This window comes from Eurosta solidaginis, chromosome 1 (genome assembly GCF_040869045.1).
Source record: "Eurosta solidaginis isolate ZX-2024a chromosome 1, ASM4086904v1, whole genome shotgun sequence".
NCBI classification, from domain to species: domain Eukaryota; kingdom Metazoa; phylum Arthropoda; class Insecta; order Diptera; family Tephritidae; genus Eurosta; species Eurosta solidaginis.
In genome coordinates this window covers 37938151-37956165 of record NC_090319.1, presented here as the reverse complement: position 1 = coordinate 37956165, position 18015 = coordinate 37938151, and the positions used below count along the sequence as shown (strand labels likewise).

Sequence of the window (18015 nt, the reverse complement as noted above, 5' to 3'; positions counted from 1 at the left end):
GAGCGAACAAAGGAACATACATAAATTTGAGTATCAATGTTTACGTCATCGCAGGATCAGCATTGTCAGTTACAAGTGTGAGTGTTTAGTAAAACTATCAGCGTTTCTTGTAGGGAAACAGCTGTTGATTTTGGTGGTACCACATTGGAGATTTTTTTTCAACTCCACCTCAACTCGATATCCAATGTAGGATATCAACCGGAGAAATGTAGGATATCAACCGGAGAAATGTTTTATAATGATAATAACGTTGGAGATCAACTCGAGAACTCTAAATTTTACACAATTTCTCAAAGATTGGTTAGTGGTTGCAGAATGAAGTTGGATATCAACTCGAGGAATATCTCGTTTAAAAATAATTAAATAATGAATGTTGGATATCACCTCCGAAACTAGATATACACGTCGCTGGAGAATATATTTTTTCATGTTTGTTGGGTAAACAAAATCTACAAATTATTTAAGCTGGAGACATTGGTGCTTTATCGGTAACTGTATCGGTAACCTTATAACAGCTGATTCGACCAATCTTATGAGAATCAATGCAATCGATTATTGGTGCCGCTAAAGTCGTAACCGTATCGTAGCCAACCAATTGGGTTTTGGTTTACCGTCGTAACGATAAACAGCTGATTACGTTAGGGATACGGATACAGCGATACGACATACGGCACCAATGACTCCAGCTTTAGATAATAAAAAACCAATGTTGCCGCACAAAAAGCATACCCCAAAGGCGGCCTTAAACTGTGACTGAAAAACTGCTCAGTCGTTTAACTGGAGTTCAAATTGAAAAACCGTGCCTTAAAGGTAGTAAACTTGAATGGGACAGTTAAAATTGGCTCGCGTAAATAAAACCAGAGTATTTGTCAAGAACTGTTTAGTCCAATAATTTGACAACGGAGAACAAAAATATTCCTGATTTATTTTTTTAAAAGCTATTTGTATTTTTATAATTATTTACATTGCTACAAAAAGGAAAATATATTGTACATAGAAAGCAATTTTTGTTGACAATTTGTAAGGGCTCGACAGAAAACTGAACACATTTTTGAAATAAACTGACTTATAACTAAAGCGCCAAATACACGACACGAACATTTCCGCGAACATTCCCGTTATGTCATGTTTCTGCGACCTTTTCTGTCGTGTATGGTGGTGTTTGCCAGTTCGCGCAAATGTTCGCCAAAAATCAAAATATTTTAATTTTTGGCGAACATCTGCGCGAACTGTTCGTGCGTGTATGGCGAAATAGCTCATAATCGTAGTAATTTCTGAACGGAACAGACGTGCGCGGAAAAGTAAAATGGACAATAAAAAATTTCGTATGTTCGGCCAAAAGTTCGTATGGTGTATGGCCAAAGCTGCGACCAAGATTGCGGAATGTTGCGGAAATGTTCGTGTCGTGTATTTGGCGCTTAAGATGAAGTGAAGTACTTTCAATAACAGATGTTAATTATGCTATGAAACTTTTCAGGAACTATAAACAGCATACATGCATATGTTGAATTTTGGACTAAAAATCCATGGGTGGTTGGCTCAGTAGCAAATAAAAATGTATGGGCAAGCTTTGTTGTGGGGAACAGAAATATGAAAAAATTTCGAAGAAGAATGTTTCCAAAATTAGAACCAGTATCAACGCGAAGGTGAGTACATATATCTATTAAAAATGGTTCTTCTCAAAGTTATTTGATTTGTATTTTATCAGGTCCATATTAGAAGAATCGGATGTTGTCAAAGGATTTTGCATACCGGCACCTACAGTTGATGAAGATATCGTCGATCGCACGCAGCTATATTTTATGGAAGAAAAAAACCGGAGACCTGTACAATATCATTGTTATTTTGCGTTCATGTGAGTTAGTTCTTTTCAAGATGGTAAGCGTTCCATTTCCCATTTAGGAATATGTTGCTGAAACTTTTCAAGATTGTGCTTATTCCCGTAAAGCTTTACTCACAATCCGCAACTTTCTTCGGTATTAATCATACCACTTACATTAGTCAGCCCGATACAGCGATCAATTTCGACATTTCGGTTACATATACTTTATATAAAATATCAGAATTTCAGAATTTCATAGTTCAAATTGAACAATTTCATGTGTTTAAAGTATTCAAATAAAACAAATGGAGTATAAAAAGGTAGTACAAATAACAAATTGCAGAAAAAACTTTCTTTGCAAACACAGTGGCGCATAGTCATAGTCAAAATAAAATATGGTTTAAATTTAGTTGTAGCTTTTTGACATAACTTTCTAGGTGCTATCTGTCAAAAAAGTTGCAACTAAATTGAAAACCTATTTTATTTTGACTATGACTATGCGCCAATGTTTTAATCAAAAACAAATGTATAATATTCAACATTTTGGGATAAAATTTTGCCTATGCTTTGATGTTTTCCAAATTAAAAAGGTTGGTGATTCTTAATAAAAAAAAAATGTAAGGCGCGATAACCTCCGAAGGGATTTTAGGCCGAAATTCTCTTTCAATTTGCGTCGTGCTCCTTTTTAAGTTTTTCTACAAATGATGCCCTAGTTTTTGTGGAAACCTGGGGGCCTACTCTGTATTGCGATGCGAAAGGCAGTGCGATGCGAAAATAAATTGCGATGCGAAAGGTAATTGGAACTCTGTAGCGCTATCGCATCGCTAACAATGTCGCTTTTTTATTTTTCGCTAATTTTTTGCTTGAGTATGCATCACTGACCAAACTCAAAGAAAGAGAACAAAAGAAACAAGGCGATTACAATTTCGGCAAACGATTAATTTTTGTTGAACAAATTAAAAAAAGGATTCTGTAGCATTATGGAACGATTTAAATGAAGAAAGGATTGATTTAAATGAAGAAATCCTCCCAGTTCAGAAATTGAACTGGAAGAAGTGAACGTGATAAATACAGAAAACGTGGAAAATCATAGAATGGGAAATATTGCTAGTTGTATCAGAGAACAAATAAAAAATGACATGATTTCAAATAGAAATGCTTTATAAAAAAGTTGTTTCGATTTAATTGTTATTTATTTATGTGTTTTAAGTCCACTAGGATTACAAATTGTTGCTTTTGTGTTTGTTTTGTTTTTTGAGTTGTCCTATATATTTTTAAATGAATATAAAGATATCAATTTATAAAATTATCAATTAATACTTACATATTTGAACAATGCGAATGCCCATTACTTGTAGCAAGAAAAATGCGAAAATAAATGCTGTTTGACATTCGCTTTCGCTTTACAGAGTGCCGGCAATGCGAAAAGGGAGAAAAATTGCGAATGGGCAAAATGTGAATGCGAAAGTCAAAATATACATGCGAATGTCAAGATACAGAGTACCGATTTTGCGATTTCGCGTATTTTTTCTTTCGCATCGCAATACAGAGTAGGCCCCCTGGTGTTGGTGTCAGTGAGTGCTTTGATATTTTCAAAGGTAAAGTCAACCAAATTTATAATAGTTTGATCACTCGAATGCAGAAAAATTGCCATAAAATTCCTTGGTATACAAAGGAGTTAAAAAAACTTAAGAATTTACGAAACAAATTCTTTAAAAAGCACAAACTGTCTAACTCGCCTGCTTTTAAGTAAAAATATGTATATTATTCAAAGCAATTTAAATCCCTAAGAAATCGGCTTCATAAAAAATATGTTGAGAAATTTGAATGCGACATTAAGTCGAATCCGAAATCTTTCTGGCGTTATGTTAGAGCTAAAAAGTCATGCTCTAGCATCCCATCTCATGTTTTTTATAATGAAACCTCTGCATACTCTCTTACTGATGCTGGCAATCTGTTTGCAGATTTCTTCAGCTCAAACTTTGTGTCTGATACTGTTTTGCCTGATGTGGTTGAACATACGGATGTTAATACTCAAATAAATTTTGGTGAACTTTCCATATCACTTGATGTTATTCGGGGAATTTCGGTGTTAAAGTCCTCAAAACAATCTGATGTGGATGGACTGTGTTCATTTTTGCTAAAAAATACTGTTGCAATTGCTTATCCGATTTTATTAATTTTCAATAAATCTCTAAAGCGGGGAGATTTTATTAATGCCTGGAAAGTAACTTCCATTGCTCCTATTTTCAAGAGTGGAAATAAGAGTAATATTGCCAACTACCGCCCAATATCAAAATTTCCACAATATCGAAACTTTTCGAGATTATAATTAAGGAAAAGATATCGTTTGCGGTAAAAAGTATTATTTCACCCAACCAGCATGGTTTTATGTCCGGTAGGTCGACTGTGACTAATCTTGCTATTTTCACTGAATATTGTCTCTCTATCTTTAATAATAGAGCACAAGTAGACACCATCTACACTGATTTTTCAAAGGCCTTCGATAACGTTAGCCATAAATTCCTACTTTCAAAACTTGCTGATCTGGGATTTCACTCCAATATTCTATCATGGATGAAGTCTTACCTGGCGGATCGGAGCTGCACTGTTGTAGTCGATGGTGTCAGTTCTCGTTCTTTTACCGCGACCTCTGGTGTTCCTCAAGGGAGTGTCCTGGGACCTCTCGTATTCGTAATTTTTAATAATGACATACGTCATTGCTTCATTTACTCGAATTTTTTGTTGTACGCAGATGATTTGAAAATTTTTACATCAGTCACAAATCAGGCAGATTCCCTACAGCTGCAGTCAGATTTTGACAGAGTAATAGATTGGTGTAGTAGGAATTGCTTACATTTAAATATTAATAAGTGCTTTCACATCTCATTTTCAAAATCCCGTAATGGTATTAACACCTAGTATCACATCGGTGTTTCTGTTTTGAAAACTGTTGATGAAATATCAGATCTTGGAGTTGTCTTCGATGCTAAATTTCTCTTTCAGAGTCAACTTAACTGTGTTATTGCTAAGTCATATTCAATGCTTGCGTTCATTCGCCACTTTAGCTCGGATTTCCATGATCCATATACGTTAAAGCTACTATATACATCGCTTGTACGGTCTAAACTGGAATATGCTTCCTTCGTTTGGAGACCATACCACGCTTGTCATATACAGCGACTTGAAATGATCCAGAAAAAATGTTTGCGTTTTGGGCTCCGGTCATTACGTTTTCAGGATCCTTTACTACTCTAGATGTCTACTTATAAGACTGAAGTCCCTGGATAGTAGAAGATCTATTCTAGCGCTGACATTTATTTATGATTTGATAGGGGGCCCGATTGACTCGCCGTTTCTTTTGGAGCGTATTCGCTTCAGGGCATTGAAGGAATTCAATCTTCTTACTAATGCCAGGGAAATTGATTTTTCAGTAAACAAATCAAAGTTTAAACTTCTACTAAATGATTTGATATGGTAGATAATATTTAAGCTAATAATTTGTAAATAGTCTGTAAGGATATTTTAATTTGTCCTAGATTTACATTGAAATAAATAAATAAATAAATAAATTGGCGGGACGGGACCTACTTCTTTTATGCCGACTTCGAAGGGCATCTGCAAGGCAGATAAGTTCTCTCTGAGAGCTTTTCATGGCAGAAATACACTCGGAGTGCTTGTCAAACACTACAGAAGGGTGGCCCCGCTTAGAAAGTTTTCTTCTAATTGAAAAAACTTGTTTCTAAAATTTCTGATGTTGCTGGCGTGAACCCAGTATCCTCAGCGTGGTAGGGGGAGCACGCTACCATCACACCACGGCGGCCGCCGTTTCTTACTTATAGCATATTTGCACGCACAGCGTTATTCGAGATTTATTGCCAGTTTTATCATACAAAATTAAATCTCGAAACGCAGAAGATTTGAGTTAAATCTTCATTAGTTCTTCAGTAATTTGTTCAATGATTACAATATTTCAGATAAAACAACCTACAATTTAATGTTATGTAATTTTTTATTTGGAAAACATTTTAGGGCTGGGACAGTTTTTAAATTCACCGATGACAGATATTTTGTGACGATTTTCATATTTAGATTTTAGTTGCCAAACGTGATTAAAATAAAGAAATGTTTCAAAATTGAATATTCGGATATCTTTTTGCACTGTAGAACATATGAAAACGTATGTACATACATATTTTTTGTAGCTGAAAAACTTCACAAAAATGTGAATTGTGGTCCCACTTTGAAATTTTTTCAATATAAAAAACTAAACGTCAAATAAAACTAAAGTGGAGACAATGCTGGTGGCCAATTACGTTCTGTGAAGTGATAAATTGAAAAAAAAAAAACGTATACAAAACTTTTTTTCAAATGCATAAAAATTGGTTTTCATTTAATCACTTCACAGAACGTGGATTGGGCCCCAGGTTAAAATATCAGACGTAATAAATATTAGCAGTGAAAGCTCTAGGTGGAGATATTAAGGACAGTTCATTGTTTATACTTGATTCCAGCTTAAAGAATCAGCACTGTAATAATATTTTAAATCCGTTTTGCAGAAATCCCGCGGTTGCTTTACTTCTTTTATGCTGGTACTTTATAATTTTATTGCTCTCTCAATTTCAATGGACGCGCAATTTATTGTTAAGATTTCCTCGCATATTTTCATTCGGACTTTTCTCCTCTGGTGGTCCAAATTCTGAAAATGTCGATGACACATTTTTCTCCATAACATTTAAAGCAGAAGGCTGGTCTAAATCTTCAAAACGCGTACGGCGCATATTTTCGGATCCACCTAATAAAGTTGCAGTAGGAAAAGTTAGTGGTACATGTCCATTTTACGGTGTTGCTTGTGTTTGCTTACTCGTAAGCGCTACTACTGTGTTAAATGAACAATCTCGACTTCCGCATCGGTTAGTAAGATCAACTTTCAAGTATTGTACGTTTAAAAAAAAATAATATATACGCTTTTTTAGGGGAGGAGTTTACACTCCAGGTGCAGCATTTGAAAATACTAACATTATTGGTGAACTTGAAAAACATGAACATGGACTATCCTTCGAAATCATTAGCATTGAATATAGAAACTAAAAATGTATGTTGCTAAATTTTGTTACTTTCTATTGTTGACATAAATAAAACTAATTTATGGATATATTGCAACAAAATGAGGTAATTTTTTACGACAGCATGACAATGCTAATACGCGTCCAAAAATATCGAGAGTGTCTTGACATCAGTATTAATAATCCGAAGGCGGAAAATAAAAATTTAGGTCGTTCAAAAGATATTAACGAAAAACCGAAAAAAGACCCGCGGGTACCTCCGAAACCGGGGATGGTATCCATAGTATTTTTGCGCAGAACACCTTTCGGCGTTGGCGGCCTTCGGCCGCGCTTATTAAAAAATTAGGTAATAGTCTAGTTGAGGGGTCGACTGCTAATACGCTACCAAAAATATCGAGTGAGGTGTCAAAAGACGCGTATTAATCTCGAGAACAATAATCCTCTTATCTCTGTCCGGAGATATTTGCAGTTGAAGTTGGCGATTTCCATGTGGTTGTTGTTGTGTTTGTACCCCCAAAAAAATTGTGCATCACCGTGGCGGGCCACGGTTATACCACACACCCGGACTTGGCATGGCGTAGCCCAGGATTATTTTTTATAAGCGCGACCGAAGGCCGCCAACTCAGAAAGGTGTTCTGCGCAAAAATACTATGGATCCGACCCCCGGTTTCGGAGGTACCCGCGGGTCTTTTTTCGGTTTTTCGTTAATATCTTTTGAACGAGTTAATATTTTTATTTTCCGCTTTCGGATTATTTATACTGATGACAATACGCGTCGTTTGACACCTCTCTCGATATTTTTGGTCGTATTAGCAGTCGACCCCTCAACTAGACTATTACCTTTTTATTTTCCGCCATCCGATTATTAATACTGATGTCAAGACGCGTCGTTTGACACCTCTCTCGATATTTTTGGTAGCGTATTAGCAGTCGACCCCTCAACTAGACTATTACCAAAAATTACCCTGGGTGGGTCCAACACCGGTTTGGAGACCAAAACTATATTCGTGCAAAACACTTATGTTCACAATTTTTTTTGTGGGTACAACAGCATTACAACAACCACATGAAAATCTATAACTTCAACTGCAGATATCTCCAGACAGAGATAAAATTTTTATTTTCCGCCTTCGGATTATTGTTGTCGATGTCAATACGCGTCTTTTGACACCTATCTCGACCAGTGTCAAGCTGTCGTAAAAATTGCCCAATATATTTGGAATAAGTTACGTTAATAAGCGCAAAAAAATGGCGGGATATTACAAAACGATCAAGTTTATTTTTAAAGATGTTGACCTGAATTGTTGACTGAAATGTGTACATTAATCCTGACCTTTTGGCTTTTTAAGCTGAGATGAGCAGCGAAATTTTATGCAATCGAACAAAGTGGCAATGTTAATCTAGTCAACTCGCCAAACTCGCATTGAAAAACTTTAGGCCCATGAACCTTGACGTAATCGGCGTCGTAAAGCCGCTTTCATTCAGTGCTATTTTTTTTTAAACAAATATGGGAGCATCACTTGAATTTTGCTCCATTTGGCAGCGCTTTCGTATTGTGATAAAAACTGGTAGCTCAGTATGGTGAAAATGCCACCCTAGGTGAACACAGCTGTCAAATGAATATTGTGCGTAATAGTGGAAAGTTTTATTTCACAACTCTTCAATAATATTTAAAATTTTAACAACCGCAAAGCGAATTATGTCTCTTACACGCGCATCCAGATTAATGCAGTCACAGCTGACACGCATCCAAAGCGTTCCTGCACTTTTCTATCACGAAAATGTAAGTAAATAATTTCGAAAAGATTTAATAATACGACGCAAATTTAAGGGCCTTTTATAAGTGCTAGTGCAGTTTTTCGCTTGCACATCAGCTTTATATAAATATTTCAATATCCACTTTAGTTATACTAGATGCAGTTAAAAACTTATACCACAATTTTAAATTCCAGGTAGTAGAACATTACGAAAATCCACGCAATGTGGGCTCACTCGACAAGAAAGATCAAAGTGTTGGTACCGGCTTGGTTGGTGCACCGGCATGTGGCGATGTTATGAAGCTGCAAATTAAAGTTGATGAAAATGGTAAAATTGTTGACGCCAAATTTAAGACATTCGGTTGTGGTTCGGCTATTGCTAGTAGTTCATTGGCTACAGAATGGGTAAAGGGCAAGACAATTGATGAGGCTGGCAAATTGAAGAATACTGATATAGCCAAAGAATTGTGCTTACCACCAGTAAAGCTACATTGCTCCATGTTGGCTGAAGATGCTATAAAAGCAGCTTTGGCTGATTATAAAGTAAAACAGCAAAATAACGGAAATTAAATTGTTGGGCTTAAAAAAATTGAAGTAAGCTCAATTGCTATTTACAATTATATAAGGCAGATAAGAGTGATGATTTAAAGGTGAGTAATACATGCATGTCTTACTAAGTTAAAAAACTACTTATATATAATACTTACTATAATATTTGACTACTGATCAGTTTCTGCTTTGCAAGGAATATAGACCTACATATGTTCACCAGTTATTCCTTCTTAGTGATGACTGAGGCAACTTTAAACCACGAAAATAGCTATATATTCAATGTACCTGTTCTTCCTTTCTTTACCACCTTCATCTAGTGCGCGATTCGGGTGTAAAAATAAACACCTTTGTCGGAGTGTCTTCTCTCGCATGATTTGTTCTAACCAGCGAGGGTGTTAGACATTACTTCATTATATTATGCACATTTTTAGGGAATGAGCTTTTAGCTCATTATGAAATTTTCTTCAATACATGCCTTTGAACTCACAGGATAGACCATAAATCCAAAAAACTTTCTTTGGCAACCGTTCATGATCGCGTGCCGTACATCGGAATTCCCAATACAGTCTCAATGGTAAATGATGTAATGGCTTGTATTTCACCCGGCCAAGTGTTCTTATTTCAGAATATCACTGGTTTATGTGACAGACTCCACTGAGTCGAAAGTATCGGTTGTTAGCAGAAGTGACTCGATTGAACTTTACACGAAGTTCAATTACTCCCATTTTTGCAGCTAAAGATTCTCACACAATACGGCTAGATAAAGGCTTTTATGACATTTTAAATAGACTGATTCCGTGGTTATTTAACTACTAATACTAACAAGCATATTTTATTTTTCTTTACAGGACTGTTTCTGGCTCCATTGGTTATATATTAATCAAATCAAATATGTAAAATATGCTTGAAGTTATGAGATTTGTAAAATATTTAATTAAAAAAGAATATACAAAATTACTAAAAAGAATACAAATTTAATTCCAAAGCAATGCAAAGAAAACTAAAGAAAATCTTAATGAAATGGCATGTAAATTTATGTTAATCTAGAACTGTATGTGATGAATGGAATGAAATTAAACATTATATAGCAAATAAGGTATGTAATTAATTACACTGCAAAACAAATAAAATATATATATAATATTTATTTCGTTGATTTTATCAATAGAGCATATAAAATTATTAGACAGATTAACATAATTTAAGAGAGCCGTACGCTAACATTACCGCCACATTCGTTCTTTGATTTCAATTGATATTCTGAAATAGATGAAAAAGAGATAAAAAGTTATTATGTATATACATATATATCGATAAGTATGTAATTGTTACTTACTTCCATCTGGATGTTCACAATTGTAACGATCCATTACACAGCTGCTACCAAATGTAAGCAACTTTTTACCATTTACCTCTGTACCACAAATTGGTTCATATTTCTGGCAATCGAAAGCGCATGTTTGTGCTTTCTTTTTCTTATCGCCTGCTGGACTAGCGTAAATAGTTGATATTAAGCAAAATACTGTAAAAGAACATGTGAAGTGTTAGTAGATATTATATAGTATATCAATTCAATTTAAGGACATCCATTTTTCAAAAGATAGATATTATATAGTATATCAATTCAATTTAAGGATATCCATTTCTCAAAAGATACTAACTGAATACATGTCCCGTCACAAATTAAATACCCTGATCTCGTAGAAGAGAAAAGCACTCACCCCTAGGAAGGTGCGCGTCATTTCAGCTCAACTTTGATCTGGATACTGTAACATGTTAAATTCTAACCTATCCAGAATCAACCCTGACATATATAACGTATGTTCTGCTTGCAATGTGTCCCCACATGACGCCAACCCTCTATTTAATTGCAATGTGGAACCAACACCTCTCTAACTCTGGTCCACAACTGCAAGTTTCATTGGACTCCCGTTAGAGGATATTGACAACAATTTGTGAGTGGAATTAGGAATTAGGATGGCTACTAATACCTTCGCCAAAAACTTAAAAGTAAATTTCTTAATAAGAATTTCGAGGGTTCAGTGGTTCAATGATAGGTTTAAATTCGCTCAATTAGTTCCCCCGATTGCGAGTACACATTCTCCATATGGCAGAATCAATATCTGCCGTCATAGTGGAATATCACCATATCCCTCAGCAAGTTAGGGGACTTAGAATATACCCGCGGCAGTTTTGCCTGTAGTAAGAGCCGACTAAAATACCCAAATTATTTAAAGGGTTGTATTACGCGTGGCGAATCCTGTTTCTTTATCAGCTGAGGCCCTGGCGACCCCAAGTTCCATGGAACTGGGTGATGGGGGCGGGATGTTTAATGTGTTCATATTAATCGCTTCCTAGGTGGTCGGGCTTGTACCTTAATTTTTACCGGAACGTACCGGATCTATATTCGGCAAAGGACCATCAACATGATAACACTTCTCAAATCATTCGGATAGTGTCTTTATTGCTACAAGAGCAACAACAACCATATCTCTGCTGCCGTTTAAAAATATTCTATCTCAAAAATCTTCTGAAAAACGCCCTCTGAAAATTTTATTGAGTAATGCACTACCTCATTAAATTTAATGAAAAAAATCTGAGACAAGGCATTCCCGATTCAACCCATTAACATCTCAAAATATAAAGAAATGGACTTGAGCCATTTTCAAAAATAGCGGCTCAATTTTTGCTCGTAAGTGTATGTGCATTATTATTGGAGGGTGGGGCCGTGTGTAGAAGTCCACGAAAGTGGGGAAAGCTTCTGACCGCCATTCACCTGGGAATGGCCAGAGCGATTCTTTTGCATGCGGTTCAAGCAGCTCACTTCTGCCGGTCGCTTGCGGCCAAGTATCCTCTGGGTAGCCGCTAAACACCCGTTTAGCGGTGAGCTAATGTGAGAAGGCGACAACCTGGCTAGGCCACTCTGACATAATCGGTTTAAGGGCTAGCCGGGGGGAGATTTCATCGGCAGCGTCTGTACACCTCTAGGTGCGGCTGCAAGCGGGCGTCTGTCTTGGAGCAAGCGGCTCGCTATATAAACGTGCCAAGTAATATTTTCACCCCCGCTGAGCGGGTTGTGCGCTGGGCTTGGGACCCGCCACGTAAAACCATACTCCAATGAAATATAACAACAAGCCTCGGATAAATACACTCTCTATTGATGACGACCATGGCAAACGTTTGAAGGACAATGAATTGAGGGCATGCACCTGGAACGTCCGCTCCCTGAATGGGATTGGTGCAGATGCCCGGCTGGTTGATGTCCTCGTCAAAGCAAAATCTGGCATCACCGCCATCCAAGAAATGCGTTGGACGAAGCAAGGAAGAAAGAAGATCAAAAATTGTGACATATATTGGAGTGGCCATGCGAATAAGCGCAGTTTCGGCGTCGGATTCGTGGTGGGAGAGAGACTTTGTCGCCAAGTGCTGGCGTTCACGCCTGTGGACGAGCGTCTCGCCGCTATTCGAATAAAAGCAAAATTTTTTAATATATCATTCATCTGCGCCCATGCGCCGACAGAGGAGAAAGACGATGAGGTGAAAGACACTTTTTATGAACAATTAGAACGCACATACGAGCGCTGCCCCCGTCATGATATAAAAGTCGTGCTTGGCGACTTTAACGCCAGGGTGGGCAAAGAAGGTGTTTTTGGCCCTACAGTCGGAAAGTTCAGCCTACACAATGAAACTTCTCCTAACGGACTGAGGCTGATTGACTTTGCCGGTGCTCGAAACATGGTCATATGAAGCACGAGGTTCATGCATAAAAAGATACATCAAGCTACATGGCTGTCTCCTGATCGAAATACTCGCAATCAGATCGATCACGTTGTGATAGACGGACGGCATGCCTCCAGTGTTTTAGATGTGCGAACGATCCGAGGACCTAACATCGATTCGGACCATTATCTCGTTGCAGCCAAAATACGCACCCGCCTCAACGCGGCTAAAAACAAGGAACAAAAAACACAAGGAAAGCTAGACGTCGAAAAGCTTCAATCACAACAGACTGCCAATGATTTCGCAACTCGACTCTCACACCTGCTCTCTGAGGGCACAACTCATCCTGAAGGAATACAGGAGCAGTGGGAGCATATCTCCAAAGCACTTCATACTGCCGCCGAGGAAAAAATTGGTTACCGGCGGCCACGAAAAAACAACTGGTATGATGAAGAATGCCGCGTTGCAACCGAAAGAAAAGACGCTGCCTACAGGGCTACGTTAAAAGCGAGCGCGACAAGAGGAGTGTGTGAACGCTATCGTGAGTTGAAAAGGGAAGCGAGACGCCTTTTCAGGAGAAAAAAGCAGAAGCAGAAAGGCGTGAGTGCGAGGAGCTTGAGCTGCTAGCCACCAGAAATAACGCCCGAAAATTCTACCAAAAAATACGGCGACAGACGGAAGGTTTTAAGACCGGGGCAAACTCCTGTAGGAATGAAAACGGCGACCTTGTAACTGATGTCCAGAGAGTGCTTAGATTATGGAGGGAACACTTCTCTGCTCTCCTAAATGGAGGCAGCAATTCACCGCGCAGAGATGAAGAACCCGATCCCGCAATCGATGATGATGGAATATATGTCCCCCCGCCCGATTATGACGAAGTTAGAATAGCAATAACCAGATTGAAAAACAACAAGGCCGTGGGCGCTGATGGATTGCCTGCGGAGCTATTCAAGTTCGGCGGCGAGGAGTTGGTAAGGCGCATGCAGCAGCTTCTTAGCAAAATATGGGCGGACGAAAGCATGCCCGACGGTTGGAATCTAAGTGTTCTTTGCCCAGTCCACAAGAAGGGGGATACTGCAAAATGCACCAACTATCGTGGAATCAGCCTTCTTAATATCGCATATAAGGTCCTTTCAAGTGTATTGTGCGAAAGATTGAAGCCCACCGTGAACCGGCTGATTGGACCTTATCAGTGCGGCTTCAGACCTGGTAAATCTACCATCGACCAGATTTTCACAATGCGCCAAATCTTGGAAAAAACCCGTGAAAAGAGAATCGACACACATCACCTCTTCGTCGACTTTAAAGCCGCCTTCGACAGCACGAAAAGGAGCTGCCTATATGCCGCTATGTCTGAATTTGGTTTCCCCGCAAAACTTATACGGCTGTGCAAAATGACGTTAAGCAACACCATCAGCTCAGTCAGAATTGGGAAGGACCTCTCCGAGCCGTTCGAAACTAAACGAGGTTTCAGACAGGGTGACCCTCTATCGTGCGATTTCTTTAATTTGATGCTGGAGAAAATTATACTAGCTGCAGAACTTAACCGCACTGGAACAATATACTATAAAAGCGTGCAATTACTGGCATATGCTGATGACATTGATATCATCGGCCTAAACACCCGCGCTGTTAGTTCTGCTTACTCCAAGCTGGAAAAAGAAGCGGTAAAGATGGGTTTGATGGTGAATGAGGACAAAACGAAGTACCTGCTGTCATCGAGCAAAGAGTCAGCGCATATGCGCCTTGGCAACCACGCTACTGTTGGCAGCCATAATTTCGAAATAGTAAAAGACTTCGTTTATTTGGGAACCAGCATCAACATTAGCAACAACATCAGCACTGAAATCCAGCGAAGAATCAATCTTGCCAATAAATGCTACTTTGGACTAGGTAAGCAATTGAAAAGTAAAGTCCTCTCTCGGCGAACGAAAATCATACTCTACAAGTCACTTATCGTACCCGTCCTGCTATATGGGGCAGAAGCATGGACCATGACAACAGCAGATGAAGCGGCTTTGGGAGTGTTCGAGAGAAAAGTTCTTCGAAAGATTTATGGACCTCTACGCGTTGGCGATGGCGAGTACCGAAGAAGATTTAATGATGAGCTGTACGAGCTATACGCAGACATCAACATAGTCCAGCGAATTAAAACGCAGCGGCTGCGCTGGCTAGGCCATGTTATGCGAATGAAAGATGATGCTCCGGCCAAGAAAGTGTTTCTATCGGAACCCGCCTATGGAAGCAGAGGTAGAGGGCGGCCCCCACTCCGTTGGAAGGACCAGGTGGAAAACGATTTAAACTCCCTTGGTGTGACCAATTGGCGCCGGTTGGCGGAGCGAAGGAGCGACTGGCGCGCCTTGTTGGACGGCCATAACCGTTTAGACGGTTAAGCGCCAATTAAGTAAGTAAGTAAGTATGTGCATTATCAGTTCTATGCACGAATATGATCTTTTTGCAATATTTTTGTGACCTATTTTACGTGAAAGTTGTTTATATACTCTCATATTAACTGGCTCACACATTCTTAAACAATCGTTTCTCTTCGCCAACAAAATTTGTAATTCTTTGTTATTTTAAAGCTTTTAAAATTGCTGGTGTTAGATGAATATTTTAACATCACAGTCGCAACCCTTTTTAAAAAACTTTCTTTAGAATTATGTACGACGTAAAATGCCTTTAATTTGACATCCATTTTGGCATATAAAACATTTTCTAATTCAAACAGATGGTAACTTTGTAAGACAATTCTAAGATGTCCCTCTATGAGAGCTTAAAAAGTAGCGGACAAAATCCGAACAACATGTCGAGTCTTTTTCGAAAGAAAAAATTGAAAAAGATAAGTTGGGAAGGTAACCTCAGTGGCGACACTTAGGTAAAATTGAATACACTAATGCCCGTTTTTTCAGTGCGAGTTTAAACTCCAGTTAAAGTTGTCTTGAGTTTAACCATGTCACATCGGCCGCTTAAGCTGAGATGAGCAGCAAAATAAAAAAATATGTTATCGAACAAAGTGGCAAGGTTAAACTCTGTCAACTTTAAATGGAGTTTAAACTCGCACTAAAAAGCCCGACCTAACTGTATAACAAGTTAAACCCAAAACGGTTTGAGCAGGTTTAGGCCCGGTTTTTCGGCGCGAGTTTAAACCCCATGGTAAACTTAATTTTTTTTAATTATTTTATTTTCAAGTTTTTAGTCTTTATTTAATTGCCTATTATTTCTCATTCTATTTAGTTCATTTAGTGATTCATTATTACAAGGACTCTTTCATGACAATTTGTTACACTCTAAGTCCTCAATACATAATTCTTCCAAAGATTTTACTCGACTCTGCGCCACGTATGCTTGTCCCTCCTCAAACTACAAAATATTTTGGTGTCACTTCTACCGGACTATATGTAAAATTTGTTCCAAATATGAGCAAAATCGAACATCATAGGTCGCTTTCTATTCATGTATGTATTATGTGTTCCAAATATGGACCAAATCGGACCACAAATACGAAAATTTTGAATATCTCGATCCTTGCGCCACCTAGCGGCAATTTTTTTCACAGGCCGCTTTCTATTTATGTATGTCTTATGAGTTCCAAATATGAGCCAAATAGGACCACAAATACGTTTTTTTTTAAATATCTCGATCCCTGCGCTACCTAGCGTCGATTTTAATCATAGCTCTCTTTCTATTCTTATATGTATTATGTGTTCCAAATATGAGCCCAATCGGACCACGAATGCGATGTTTTGGAATATTTAAATCTTTGCGCCACCTAGCGGGGGTATTTTTATAGCTCGCTTTCTATTCATGTGTGTAGTATGTGTTCCAAATATGAACCAAATCGGACCACAAGATTTTTTTTAAATATTTCGATCCATGCGCCGTCTATCGGAGTTTTTTTCTTATTATGGCAATGTCATCGGGTTCTGAACTATATTCCAAGTTTCAAGCTTGTAGCTTATCGGGAAGTTACTTAAATTTCAATTACAAAATTCGTGCACAACGGCCGTGTAGGCGGCTGTGCAGTCAAATCAAGCTAAATAAAACCGTTTAAAAAACATCTCCGAAGTATAAGGCTTTGCTTGAATTGCCGTCACTTTAAATATTAGGAAAAGATTGAGAAAGTCGCTTGATATTATCGTCAGTATTATACGCACCAGGTGGCCGTGCTCCGCCTACCACACCGCAAATCCTGTGTTCAAGTTCCGGGTAAACAACCATTTAGAAACACGTTTTTTCAATTAGAGACAAGTCTTTCTGAAAAGCAGCTCGCCCTAAATCTCTTCGGAGGTATATCGCTCGTTGTTGTTGTTGTTGTATTAACGATAAAAACACCCCGAAAACTTTGGGTAGTTTTATCGATGTTGATGGTCCTTTGCAGTGAAAAATAGCCGGTACGTTCCGGTTAAAAGCACGTTTAGGGTATAAGCTCGACCATCACAGGACGATTAATATGACCACATTCAGCCTTCTAGACCATACCGCCATCCACCTTCTAGTTTCATGAGGAACTTGGGGTCGCCAGAACCTCGCCTGCTAAATATGTGTTAGATACATTCATATTTGTAACAGGATTCCCCTCGCGTAGGTGAGGTTGACAATTGGAATGTGGAATTTCTGAAGCTATAAAGCTTTATATTGTGTTTATCATTGCGCTTGAATTCTCGTGCCATATTAAGTTGCTTTACTTCGTAAAATCTTAATGATCTTCTCTTGATTGATGCAGAGTCTTCTTCATTCTATCAAATGGCGTCATTAAATCAATTTGGTAATAAACTGATTAACCAATTGTACACTGTAAGCCGAAGTTATATAGGTGCTCATCTCGTTTTTTTTTTTTGTTTATTTCTTGGGTTTTTGATGCTAAACGTTATTTACTTAAAACATCAACTCAATAAAATAACACAAATTTTTTGCATATTGAATATGTACTATATTTACCCACAAAAATTAAAGCAAAAAAACGCATCTTATCAAATTTTTTTAAAGGTTTTTCCAAAAGCGAACGATGTAAATCTTTGAATATCTTCAGCGCAACTAATTCAGCAAAATAAATTTAATCTGCCTTTTACCCAATTAATTCAGAGTAAATAGATAGTGC

General features: G+C 38.0%; 3 protein-coding genes across 9 annotated transcripts in view; 2 read left to right on the top strand and 1 right to left on the bottom strand.

The window, feature by feature from the left end:
- Positions 1–8567, top strand: part of LOC137251959 (saccharopine dehydrogenase-like oxidoreductase) — a 19053-nt gene extending 10486 nt beyond the window's left edge. For 5 of the 6 annotated variants that reach the window (XM_067787057.1, XM_067787036.1, XM_067787050.1 and 2 more), the window contains exons 5-8: positions 1478–1646; positions 1709–1855; positions 6382–6735; positions 6799–6945. In XM_067787057.1, the coding sequence (XP_067643158.1) occupies positions 1478–1646; positions 1709–1855; positions 6382–6735; positions 6799–6913 (785 nt within the window). In that variant the 3' untranslated portion in view covers positions 6914–6945. Of the gene's footprint in view, positions 1–1477; positions 1647–1708; positions 1856–6381; positions 6736–6798; positions 6946–8431 lie in introns of those variants that run through there. The other variant, XM_067787044.1, reaches the window with a different exon arrangement.
- On the top strand, positions 8537–10340 carry IscU (Iron-sulfur cluster assembly enzyme). Its single transcript, XM_067787087.1, has 3 exons — positions 8537–8671; positions 8841–9295; positions 10046–10340. Exons 1-2 carry the CDS (start codon positions 8588–8590, stop codon positions 9213–9215), a joined length of 459 nt encoding a protein of 152 aa, XP_067643188.1. The 5' UTR covers positions 8537–8587; the 3' UTR covers positions 9216–9295; positions 10046–10340.
- LOC137251984 (uncharacterized) lies at positions 10323–18015 on the bottom strand. 2 transcript variants are annotated; one of them, XM_067787102.1, is made up of 3 exons: positions 17856–18015; positions 10534–10719; positions 10323–10457 (listed from the first exon to the last, which is right to left on the bottom strand). In XM_067787102.1, exons 1-3 carry the CDS (start codon positions 17881–17883, stop codon positions 10399–10401), a joined length of 273 nt encoding a protein of 90 aa, XP_067643203.1. In that variant the 5' UTR covers positions 17884–18015; the 3' UTR covers positions 10323–10398. The 2 variants fall into 2 exon arrangements, with proteins under 2 accessions (XP_067643203.1, XP_067643210.1); XM_067787109.1 differs by lacking the exon at positions 17856–18015 and adding an exon at positions 15439–15458.